Here is a 13,240-nt window from a genome sequence, read left to right as displayed (position 1 = left end):
AAGAAGATTTTGAAAATGTCTCGATGAAAGTCAATTAGTGTTGTGTTGACTTTCATTATATGGATAAAATTAGTTAAAACATACTTTAAGTATCTTATTTAGTGTTCCTTGGAAGAAAGTCATTCAGGTTTGGAATGACATGAAGTTAAATAATGACACCATTTGTTGTTATTACTTTATCCATATATGTAAATTCATTTATTTACATTTTTTTTGTCTTTTGTCTTTGTGTTTGTAACAACGTGGGTGAATAAATAATGACAAAAAATTTCAACTATGTCTTTAAGACCAAAACGGATCAAATTTATTCCTTTATTCATTTATTTAAATTCATTTATTTAAATTTTTAAAAGTTATATAACGGTTTATATTAGATTTAAATTAGTTAAAATTTAAAGATTAATTAAATCCCAGATTTTCAACGTGGTCTTAGACTTTTTGTCTGTATTGTCAAAAGTCTTAAAGGTACAGTAGCAAAGGAAAAACGTGTGCATGTGTGTGTGTGTGTGAGCAAACAGAGAACTGTTCTGATTGGCTGTTTTGTGTCTCACATCAGACCCTAATTTTATGTTTGATGTCAACATACAATTATTTTTTTTTTTGTCACACCTCAGTAGGACAGATTGTGTCCTATACAACAAAATTGCCAGTGTTGATTTCAAGGAAACTTCACTAACATTACAAGTGGACCAAAAAATTTTTTAGAATATGGCCTTTAAAAAGTTGTCTCCTCTCTCATTCTCTCAGTCTTGTTTTTTCTCTCTCAACACACAGACACTGGTAGGGGTCTCTCTCAACCTGACACTTTGGTTCAGCAGCTGGAGTCTGACAGCACACTGTATAAATCACACAGCTCTGACAGCACACCTCACACACTCTCCTATTCTCTTTTCCTCCGCACTCTCACTCGCACTCTGCCTGCTAGGCTCACATATCGTTGTGAAAACAAAGTGTTGACGTTGACTGGCTGTAGATAACACACACTAGCCGTCTCTCGCTGTCTCTGCACGCCGCATCGTTCACCGCGTAATACGTTTTCTCTCTCTGTCTTAGTTTAGGGCTGCTTTGGAGTCAAAACCTCCTCCCTGAGGGGAAGCAGGGAGGGTTTTAGTAAGGCTATGACATGGAAAGAGAGTGTGTGCACTTTGAGAGCATCTCTGAGTGGCAGAACACAGCTAGCGTAGCGTAGCCTTGTGTTAGCCTAGCGCAGTGCTATCGCCCATGACACGGCTCTACTGAGGCCACCGAGCTCATCTAACATTCGAACCTCCACACTCCACAGATCTCACGAACGCACAACTGTGTGTGCATGTCCATAAGGGCTTGTGCATGCATGCGTGTGTTGTTTTTGTGTGTAGTCTGTCTTTGTCTGCGTATTGCTGTGTGATGCCTGCAGAATGTGTGAAATTTTATATTAGAGACTGCTTACAACAAAAGGACAGCATTTAAATACATCAAAATACCATAGTAGACATAATTAAACTGAGGAATTTTCAACTAATTTTACTTACAACAGTTTATCCATCATGGTTGAAATCGTAAAAAATGTATGTCTCTTATGCTGCATTTAATTAATTCATTGGTTCATGTGATGACAAATCTGAATTTTCACCAGTCTTTAGTGTCACATGATCCTTCAGAAATCAGTTTAATATGCTGCTAATTTGGTGCTCTATTATTATTATTATTATTATTATTATTATTATTATTATTATTATCAGTGCTGCAAGTTGTTTTCAGGATTACTGTAATTTTTTAAAATCAGTTTAATGCATCATTGCTGAATAAAAGTATTAATTTCTTCAGCAATGAAAAAGTAAACGTACTGATCATAAATTTGTAAACTGTAGTCTATATATATTACTACAAATTATGGTTGTAATGATTTTTTTTTTTTTTTACTGGTATAAGGGTCAGTCTGTATGCCAGTCATGTGCCGATATTTGATGCTTGCCGAATGTGTCAAATGTTATATTAAAGACAGCCGACAGCATATGTTGACTTTAAGAGCCAGCTCTACTCTGTTGCTGAAGATTACATCATCGAGTTGCTTATGTATGTACATCATAGCTGTATAATTAATACCCTGTACATTTAGTATTTATTTGGCAACCTGGTGCTTGACAGAGATGTACCGATGTCGGATATACAGTATGTATGAGTGTAAACAGAGCATGTGTGATGGTGGAGTATATGACCGTGTGTGTGTGTGTGTGTGTGTGTGTGTGTGATGATGAATGTGAGGAAGCCGCCCTGGAGCACAGGGGTCAGAGGAGGTCAGTCATAGTGGAATCACTCTCTCTGCTCTTTTCAGAGAGAGCAAACCGACCATACAGATTTTGACCGATATCACCTGGATTTTTCTCTCCAAGTTGCTAAAGGCATAAAGAAAGTTTATGAATCCAAATGAACCACATCTGAAAGTGTGAACAGGTGTGTTTATGCCAATATTATTGTGTGCACACTTTTAGGTGCACATATATCTTGTATCAGTCATTTGCATATGGTGGCATATAATACAAACTTAGTTTCTATAATAAAATGAATCGTGTGTTTTTTTTAAACATACATATTGTAAATACTTTTACATATTGTAAATACCTCTTTATTTATGTTCATCAAGTAAAGAAAATAAAAGAATAATAAAATGTATTATTTTTAGTATTTTTTCTAAATTAAGTATTTATTTGTGATAGTACACCATGGCTTAGTGGGAGCTAATTTCTAGGTCATCTATAATAAGCATATTTATGTTTACATTTCCTTCAGACTCACACATACACCTCCAGTCCTGGTCAGGCCAGAAAGTGGAGAGCATTTGGACAGTGACGTGGGTGTAGTTCACTTCAGTACAGCAGGACGTAGTTGCACGGAAGGTGCTAAATTCAGGGACAGGCACTATCTGGGTGGAGAATGGTGTGAGTAGGTGGGAAGAGGGGAGGGATGAGGGAATCCAGGGGCAGGGCAAGGGGGCATTTATTTGTAGCACACTCCCAAGTGAGTTTCCTGTCTCTGGGAGGTGAGAGCTGGGAGCATATGAAGCTTTAAGACAGCCCATCTGCTAGTCTCCGGCCATTGGAAGACTGTCAAGCGGATCTAAAAATAAGCTACTCTAAAGTGCACCGGACGGCAAAGGTGATTTTTCATTTTGTGTTAAAAACGGAGCAGAGAGGGACAGACTAGCGTCATAAGAGCAAAGCCCCCACCTCTCTCTCTTTCTCTCGTACTCGTTCATGATCCCTCTCTATTTCTTTTTAAACTCCCTTCTCTTCTCTATTTCCATCAGCTTCAGTATTTCCTCTCCCTGTCTGTGTTTAGCCCTACAGACAGCAGACACACTCGGCAGAGAGCACATTATAAACCCGATCGCACAGAAACACACTGTCTGTTCAATTGTGTGTGTGAGTGAGCATTTAGATACAATAATACAGTGTGTAGTGCAGAGTGGCTCTTTCTCCTCTTCTTCAGTTTCTCTATTATAATATATTGATATATTATTTATGAGAGAGATAGAAAAAATATATAAGTGATATGTGGTAACAGGTATGTTGACTAAATTAGTATTCTTTGCATTATTTATTTATTTTTTGACAAGATCTCAGTATTATATATATATATATATATATTGTGTCCAAACTTTTGGTCTGTACTGTGTATATATATATATATATATATATAAATATATATATATATATATATATATATATATATATATATATATATATATATATATATATATATATATATATATACACAGTACAGACCAAAAGTTTGGACACACTTTCTCATTCAAAGAGTTTTCTTTATTTTCATGACTATGAAAATTGTAGATTCACACTGAAGGCATCAAAACTATGAATTAACACATGTGGAATTATATATGGAATTATATACATAACAAAAAAGTGTGAAACAACTGAAAATATGTCACATTCTAGGTTCTTCAAAGTAGCCACCTTTTGCTTTGATTACTGCTTTGCACACTCTTGGCATTCTCTTGATGAGCTTCAAGAGGTAGTCACCTGAAATGGTCTTCCAACAGTCTTGAAGGAGTTCCCCGAGAGATGTTTAGCACTTGTTGGCCCTTTTGCCTTCTGTCTGCGGTCCATATATATATATAGTACAGGGCTATTTGACCAAGAAGGAGAGTGATGGGGTGCTGCGCCAGATGACCTGGCCTCCACAGTCACCGGACCTGAACCCAATCGAGATGGTTTAGGGGTGAGCTATATATTTGAAGATATATATATATATATAATTTTTTGTTTATTTATTGAATTTTATAGTATATTTTACAAATATTTTATTTTATAGTAATGATGTAAATACACATTTAAATTAAACTTTAAAGATAAAAAAATGGCACCATTATTTATAGAATTTATAAAGTAAAAAATATTTAAATACAGTGTAATAATAAAATAAATTCAAATAACATAATTTCTAAATGTATATGTACATATGTATACATAATATATATATAGGTTTGGAGATGTTTTATACAGTTTATATGTATTTTTTTATTTAATTAAAAAATATTTTGTAGTGATATAAAGTAGTATATAAAAATATTACTTCAAAATAAAGTAAAAATGTTTTGCGTTAATAATATATGAATATATTACATAGTTTTTGTTCCGTATCATATAGCAGTGGATGTACATGCCTTTGCGTGCGTTTCACTGGGGAGCTGCCGTTTTGCACTGTTCTGAGGTCAACTCGTAGACGTCAGTAATTCCAAAGAATCCTGTTACGAAAAACAGTTTACTGACAGAACAGCCACGCTCTCCAGCAACACTCTTCTCTCTCTCACTCTGTTCGCTCTTGCAGAACGAGCCAGCACATTAGAGTTTCACTGACACTGCACCGTCCCCAGGGGGCACCACGGAGCCGGGAGCCAGGGGCCCTGCGGCACACACACACTCGCACACACGAACAGCCCTGATTGAAAGTGACATGACAGCCGCTCGGTCCGGCTGTATGTGCATGCTCTGTGTGTGAAAAGAGGCTGTGTAGGGAAACGTAGATTTGATTTTCCTTTATCTTTATCTCCCCACCGCTTCCCCCTTCTCTCTCCCCCCTCCTCCTCCTCCCCCTCGGTGAGTGCAGCAGTCTCGCAGTCACTGCATCAGTAATGTGACTGGGCCATATTTCCCAGGAGTGCACAGCTCCGCAGGATTTAGCCTCTCTTTTATAACCAGTTTAGGAAAACAATGACAGCGTAGATATTGACTGAGCTCGCAGGGGCTGTTCTGCCCACCGCACCGCCTCCCCCCCGCTCCATCGCCAAGCCAAGGGAGGGAAGGGTAAGGAGGCTGTTCCGCGCATTACGCCGTGCCCTCCTCGCATTGCAGCGATCAGGTGTACGAATAAAACTACAATGAGCACCTAAAACTGCACTTGAAATCGAGATGAAGTTGTCGCATTTCTGTTGCAACAACGGCTCATGAACTGTGAGCGTGTTTGCAAGCTCTTCAAGTTCTCATGCAACTGATTCGACGAATGCACGTCTTGTGGCACGTTCAGTCGCAGCTCATCCATGACCATTTAAATCGCCATCCTCTGTGTTCTCCACCTCTCTCGCTCAAACTTCCCCCCTTCAAGAATATATCAATTACAGCTGCATTGCACTGATGTCATATTGCGAGTCATTATCAGATTCAGAGACACACACCATTCTGCCGATCGATCGCCTGCGGCTTAATCAATAGCGCTGCCCCCGACGACGCGCTCGGATGAAGAGAACAAACTGCGACCGGCCTGAAAATGTGTTTGTTCCAACACACTGATTAACTAATTTAAACAAGTGTTGGTGGTTTGATCGCCCACACATCAGCTGCCATCTTTCAAGAGAGATATCCGGGCGACGGAAATAGATGTGTTGTGGGGATGTGTGTGTGCGGTGGGCAGCTGAAGTGCGACAGTGTGTTGCGTTTATAAGGGTGTGTGTGATTAGATCGAGCAGATGTATGATACCACAGTGGCTCGTATATGCCAGAGATCATGAAATAAGCCGATGGTGGATGTTGATTGTGGCTGTGTGTGTGTGTGTGTGTGTTTATGAGTGAGGTATGTACATAGGCATGTGTGCACTGGGGAGTCTGAGTGCATGTCTTTTGTTTTAGTGAAGGATCTGTGTTTGTGTATGAAGGAGGTTGTGTAGCCTACTGTATGTTAGGTCGGGCTCCACACACACCTCCAGTCCTACTGTGCAGTTTCCATCAGGCCACTGCAGTGCTGGTGTAACCCTAGACCCCAGGGAACAACACTGCCTCTGTCCCTCCACCTCCAAATCAATACAGCTCCACACAGCCCTGACAACCTGGGGGACACCATACACACACACACAAAAACACTCAATCACACACACTCCAATTCAGACTTGCTCTTATTTACGCATTATTTGAATGCAAATTCAAGAATGCAACAGTATTTTCAAAAAATTTGCTCCGGTAAAGATTTTGAATAAATACACACACACACAAACACAGAGTAAGATGCAATAGTATTATAAAAAAATTCACTTTTGGTCAGCATTTCGAATATAGAGACACTACACACAAACACAGAGTAAGTGTAGGCTATATATTGCAGGTTATAAGCTGTTGTGTACTATTCAATATGTAATTTTATAATCTTATTTAATTTTATTTAAAAAAAGAATGTATATAACTTTTGATACAAAAGTAAAATATTTCAATAAAATAAAATTTCTAATTGTGTGTGTGTGTGTATATATAAATGTTTTTGTTTATATTTTAGTATATATGTTAAGGTTCAAATTAATATAAATGTATATTATCTATGGAAAAAATTATAAATTGTACAAATAAATAATCATAAAACTATCATATCATTAATAAAAAAAAATTATAAATATATATTTACTGTTACATATTTTTACGATTTTGTTTCTTTATTTATTCCTTTTTATTCATTTCATAGATGATTTGTACATATGCAAGGCTTTTTGCACTTTTTATAGGAAAGTGTAGAGTAGACAGGGAGTATGAGTGAGCGAGTGAGAATGGTTTCAGAAGCCAGATCTGGGCTCTGACATTGTATTGTGGGTTTTTACTGGAATGCAGTATTGACCAATCAGAAACTAGAATGTAGTAACGTGGTAATTTATTCTTAATTTAAGACGTCAAAAATAAATCATGAAGGCTTGATCAATGCAAGTCCTTGAATGAATTGAGATTAAATAACAAGAGATTATTATTACTATTATTAGTGTTTTTATTGTTTTTGTTGTCATGATCAACAGCATAAATGAAAAGATAGGCGACCCAGATGTTAATTTGGTTTCACATTGAGTCGTAGTATCAGGTATATAATGACAACGGCTGAGTTGCATTTGGCTCTGCAGCAGGTGAAGATTGAGTTTGGAGGGGGATTGGCTTTGTGGGGAATAACTGATAATTGATTGAGCAGCAGCATATTCTTGGGGACTCAGCTAAGGCAGGTTTTGGGTAAATTGGGTCGTTAGTTGCTCTTGACATGTGCACATGTGACAGTGCAGGCAGGTATGCTGTATTGACTCATTGCTCATTGTCATTTGAGTCCCAGGATTATTTCCAGTTACGTTTCACCATGCCGTTGCTTTTTCCCGTTCTGTTTTGTTGTAATTCTGATATGTGAAACAGGTGCTTGATGATGAGGACAAATGATTTACAATATGTTTGGGTTTTGTCCGATGTGCACCTCCGTCTCGGTCTCCTCCCCGGCGGCACTCAGAGCGAGACATAGACAAGGCTGGCCTCTGCTGGAAGGGGGGCAGCAGCGCAGGCAAGAGAATGCAAAAGGAGAAGTACTTTGCTCTCATAATGGGGTCAGTGGCTCCTAGAGAGATGCGTCTCCTCGCTCAAGAGCCCTCCTTGTGCACGTCTCCTCTCTGTTCCACGCAGGAGGGGCAGGAAAAGAGAGAGAGAGAGAGGCCGGGATGGAAAGAGAAGGAGGACACGAGACGCGCATCCCCTGACAGGCTGCAATTGATTCGGTCTGGGGTTTTAAGACCCAGTGGTTTGGCCTTCCTCGGATGGAACTGCCCAGAAATCATTTGCAAAATATGTGCACTAAGATAAGAGGACGAAGAATAAGAATAAGTATTTATCAACGAATAACCATGTTTAATCCTTCAGATTTGTCTGCCCCTTTCCGTTTTTTTTTTATTTTTTATCGGGGCATAGAAACCCAGCCTATCTCTTTTAGAGAGATTAATCTGGGAAAGGAGCTTTGAGAGGGGAAGTGGGATGATTGCCGGCTCTTCTATGGGAATTGGGTTTATGGTCCAGGGAAAAGCATGCGGAAAAGCAGGGCTGCCGAGAGACTGCGGCAACACAATAACCATTTAGCCTGTGCATATCTGCTCCTGTTTAACCTCTCATGCAATGACTGATTGATCTGTGAATGTGATCCTGTTTTCAAGCCATTTTTTAGGCCATTATGGCTTCCTTTGTGCACTGTGGTGCATACAATGTATGATGATATTTTTGAAATTGTAAATAAAACAAAGATTTCACTCTTAAAAATAAAGGTTTTTACTGGCATTGATGGTTCCATCAAGAACCTTAAACATCTATGGAACCTTTTAATTGCACAAAAGGTTCTTTAGATCATCAAAATATTAAATTAAGAAATGGTTATTTTATGAATAGTTCACTGAAAGGGAACCAGAAATGGTTCTTCTGCGGCATTGCTGAGAAAACCCCACTTTGCAAACTTTATTATTAAGACATATTTGGAGTATGTTTTACAATAAAATGTTATTTCAAGCTTTCTAGATCAGAATTTGATGTTTAATATTTAATACAATGTGTTACTTTGGCATTTCTTTGGCATTATTTGGGAATTTTACTAGCAGTTTCTAAATGAAAATTGTTTCTACAATTTCGATTCAAAGTGTAGATTCTTAAAAATAGTGTTATTGGCAGCTATCGTTCCATGAGGAACCTTTAACATCCTTGGAACCTTTGAATTGGACAAAAGGATTCTTTATATCGGGAAAATTCTTTATATCTTGTCTGAAAGGTTATTTGGGGAACCAAAAATGGTTGTTCTACTGCACTGATGAGAAAACCCCATTTTGGAACCTTTATAATGAAGAAGGTTTAAAAGATCCATAAACGTGTGTTCAACACTCCGGAATAAACAATTGAGTGTTTTTGCTATATAAACGGAGAACTCTAAATCAAACGGAGGACGAATGTTTCTCTGCCCGGTGTGGAAGTGTGGCGCGTGGGTGGATGAATGGGATCGCAAGTGCACATGTGCCCAATATTTAATGGGAGGGTGTGGAGAAGAAAGAAAATGGGAAGAAAGGAAGGTGTTCACTCGTGGCTGCAGAGCTCGAACGCCTCTGTCAAAGTGGGGCTGCTAGCCTTGAGATGGACGGACAGGCCTGGTGGGTAAATGGAAAGAGAGATGGATAGAAGGAGAGAGCGAAGGAGACGGGTGGAGGTGTGGGCACGTAGCTTATTATTTCTCTCCTCATGTGTTCTCTTCTGTTCCCCTGCAGAACCACACACTGAGCCAGCATGCACAGTGAGACCGGGCCCCGCAGGACTCCCGGTTCAGCCTAGAACCCCGACCCAGGCCCGGTGGGGGAGGAACATTTCAACATCACAGCCAATCAAAGTGTCATTTGCTACTCACATGTAAAACTCTAACGATTCCGCCACCAGGCGCAGCTATTACGAACGGTGGGGAATGAATATTAATGGGATATGCTATTAAAAAAGAAAAGGAGAGAAAAAAAGGAGATGGAGAGAAAAAGGTATTCTACGTGCAGTATTTTTTATCGTCCCTTCTTCCTGGTTGTGTGTTCCTTATTTTCTCCCCGGTTTCTTTTTTGCTTTTCTTGATTTTTTGGGGGGGACAAAAGATGAAAAAAAAACCGGAAGAAAAAACACCCTCTGCCTGATTTTAATCTCTAGAAATACACATCTTGTCCTCTGTTGCTTCATGTATCAAACTTCATACGTGCCAATTTTGTTCTTTTCAATGCATATATTCTCAGCCCTTTTTTATTTGTTGATTGATTTGTACCATTTATTTCTTGCAGTAAATAGGTACTTGTGCTGTGCTGTGATTGCTTGCCAGTCGTAATATTTTTCCTTTCTATTATTATTGTTATATATTTTCTTTTTTCTAATTACAGTAAAAAGACAAAAAAACATATAAAGAAAAAAAAAAGAAAAAACATTATGGTTTTGATTGGATTTTCCAGTACATGGGCCTTATGGATGTTGTAAAAATGAATATCATTGATTTCAGTGCAACTGGATGATGTCTGCTTTTTAAATGTGAATTAACCAGATTGCAATAAACTAGTACAGTTGAAAATAAACAAATAAATAAATCATGAATAAAGGGAATGCGTGTGTCTGAAGTGAGTGTTCTTTCAAAGCTCAGATAAAGCGTATTGAAGCGGCTGAACTCCTTAGAGTTGCTCTGTTCCCCTGATGCTGTGTGAGCTCTATTCTTCTTGTCATGCTTTCTAGTTAACAATAAATATCTGGGAGCTACAGTAATGCTCTTGGACACTTGGACGGGTGTGAACGTGGAAGCTTAGTTTTTTTTACATTAAGAGATATTGTTAAATAATAATAATCAAAATATTTGTGGTGGATATTGTTATATGTGTTAACGTGGTAACAACTTATTTAATGAATTTCATACAAATTCAAGTCTACAGTACTATGATTCATCTGCAGGTGAGTCGATGTTGCATCACAAACCATGTTTCATGCTGCTTTCATAGCGTTTAATTCAATGCAAGAGGATCCGAATCAAAGACTTGAGTCTTTGCAAATTATATATGGTGATTATAACACTGCCCGCCGTCACATGAATTCAGCTGTAAAATATGACAATCTGGGAAAATCATGGGAAAATGGCAACTGTCGTTGGTATACTTGATCATATTTATTCAGCGGGTTTTAAAGGGAAAGATTTTATCTTGTGTAATGTAAAAAAAAAAAAAAAAAATTAAAAAAAAATTGTAATGCAGACCTATGATGCAAATTTTCCTGAATATTTCGCATTATGATTGCTGTAAATAAGGAAAAACCCAACACTGATCATCAGATGATTTAATAATGCTTGTGACTCACTGAAGAAGGGCAGAAGCATCGATTTAAAGTACTGTTTCTTTTACCAGTGCAGTTTCTGCTTTAATTGCATCCATGTGTTTAAGCAGCTGGTTCGGCCGCTGAGTCTCATAACTTGAGCCGGACAGAAGGTCGGTGCTGTTCCCAGAAATCAGTCATCGGAACGCATTGATACACTATGGGCCCCGGGGGTCCTCTGAACCTGTCCGCTTGGGAGACAGGGTTCAGCACACCATCTGAGTAACTCCTAAATACTTGAAAACTAGCATGTGAATTCATCCTAGAACTAGATCTGAATCATCCCAATAGAACTGAAAGATGCCCTTAATAGGCTACTGGTGTTTCAGTTGTTTAAGTATTTCACTGTAGCTTATCAAATCTGTGCTGTATTATGTGCATGTGCTTTTCCAGGGTAAATGGAGATTTCCAAATGAGGCAAAGTTTGAAACTGTGCATTTATATTTTGTGGTAGAATTATTTTAAATATTTGAGGATATGGTTAAGTTAGCAAATCAGTCAACCAATCGATCTGTCGATCTAGGCTTTGCCAATCTTCACAGCCTCAGAGGGTTATATAGACCCCCACACAGACACTCAACATCCCAAGGACTTTCAATATGACGAGATAGATTTTCTCTAAAACACTTTATAATTACTTTCATTAGGGAATTCACCAACATTACCACATTATTTAATGCTTAACAGATCATTAGTTAGCAAGTTAAAAAAATGATCTACAAATCTCAATTATGTACGTCCAATTACAATTGCATGAGTGTACTGTATACAACTAATTTGTTTTTTGACATACCGTTATATATATATATATATATATATATATTTCTTTTTGTTTTTGTTTTGTTGATTAGCCTCTATTCAATTCTGCTCTATTATATTCTATTATTATACATCTGAGAAAACAAACAGAAAAATATTATAGGCTATACAGTGATGTGATATTTTATTATTATTATGTATTATATTGCGACTGTGAGCGTTCATGATCAAACAGATTAACATAAACATGAGATGAAATGATTATATTATCTGTTTCTTATCAACGGATAGTATAGTAGTTGTGTATACTCAAACAATTTCGCCTCAAGTTTTTCTTTTTTTTTTCTTTTTTTGCAGTTGAAAGAACAACAACATATTTGAAGCAACAGGGGGCAAACGGACACCATTATATAGAGACACAAATTTACAAGACATATTAAAGATAAAAAAAAAAATAAAAACATACAAAAAATAAAAAAATAAAAATGTAAAGGAAAGAAAGGATCATTTAAAGATAGCTTACAATAGACTCAATAATGTTACAAGTTTTTGAAGCCTTTGAGTTCAACGGATTTGACATATTCTTAAAGGAAGTAAAAAGGGACTTTATATCAGATGAAAACATTCTAAACTTAGGTTTGCAATGGATGGCTCTGGCTTTATGTAGGTGAAATTTACCCAGAAGACAAAGCAATAAAACAATATGCTCCAGATTAATGTCCTTGGAATGAAAATCTGACACAAAAATAATAGATTCTGTTAATTCTATCATTTTGTTACAGCAAGAAAAAATTAACATGGTAACTTCAGACCAAAAGGATTTGGAGAATGGGCAATGATAAAACAGATGTAAAATAGATTCTTCATCAGAATTACAAAATTAACACATTGAAGATATATTCTCAGAACATCTGCTCAAAAATAAATTACAAGGGTAGTATCTATGAACAATTTTGAAATGGAGTTCTTTAATTTTACTGGGGATAAATAATTTGTGAGAAAAGGTCCACAAGTTTTTTAAATCAGAGTTCGGATAACAGATGCTCCATTTAGATTGGGCTTTAGATGGGCATCCTGGAGTTGAAGAAAGAGCATTTCTAATAAAAAAGTTATTGCAATTTTTATCGAATGAATAAACACAATGATAGACTCACATGAGCTATTAGGGACCATCAATAAAATACCGTACAGTTTTGTACGATTATGACATTAAAATGGGAAACACCTGTATAACCACACACAGACCGACAAATCGTTAGTAAATATTTAATATATAATGTATTTTGGTTAATTATATTAATCTTCCGAGAGTACCCGCCAGTGATTGTAACGATTGTTTCGCGTCACAACGC

At 37.3% G+C, this 13,240-nt stretch overlaps 1 protein-coding gene across 3 annotated transcripts in view; it reads left to right on the top strand.

Annotated features, from left to right (window-relative positions):
• Positions 1–10,386, top strand: part of znf423 (zinc finger protein 423) — a 154,194-nt gene extending 143,808 nt beyond the window's left edge. For all 3 annotated transcript variants that reach the window (XM_059506590.1, XM_059506588.1, XM_059506589.1), the window contains one exon: positions 9,518–10,386. In XM_059506590.1, coding sequence (XP_059362573.1) covers positions 9,518–9,547 — 30 coding nt within the window. In that variant the 3' untranslated portion in view covers positions 9,548–10,386. The remainder of the gene's footprint in view (positions 1–9,517) is intronic.
• Positions 10,387–13,240: the final 2,854 nt, after the last annotated feature.

This window comes from Carassius carassius, chromosome 23 (genome assembly GCF_963082965.1).
Source record: "Carassius carassius chromosome 23, fCarCar2.1, whole genome shotgun sequence".
NCBI classification, from domain to species: domain Eukaryota; kingdom Metazoa; phylum Chordata; class Actinopteri; order Cypriniformes; family Cyprinidae; genus Carassius; species Carassius carassius.
Note: the sequence above shows the minus strand (reverse complement) of the source record. Positions and strands in the feature narration are given on the sequence as shown.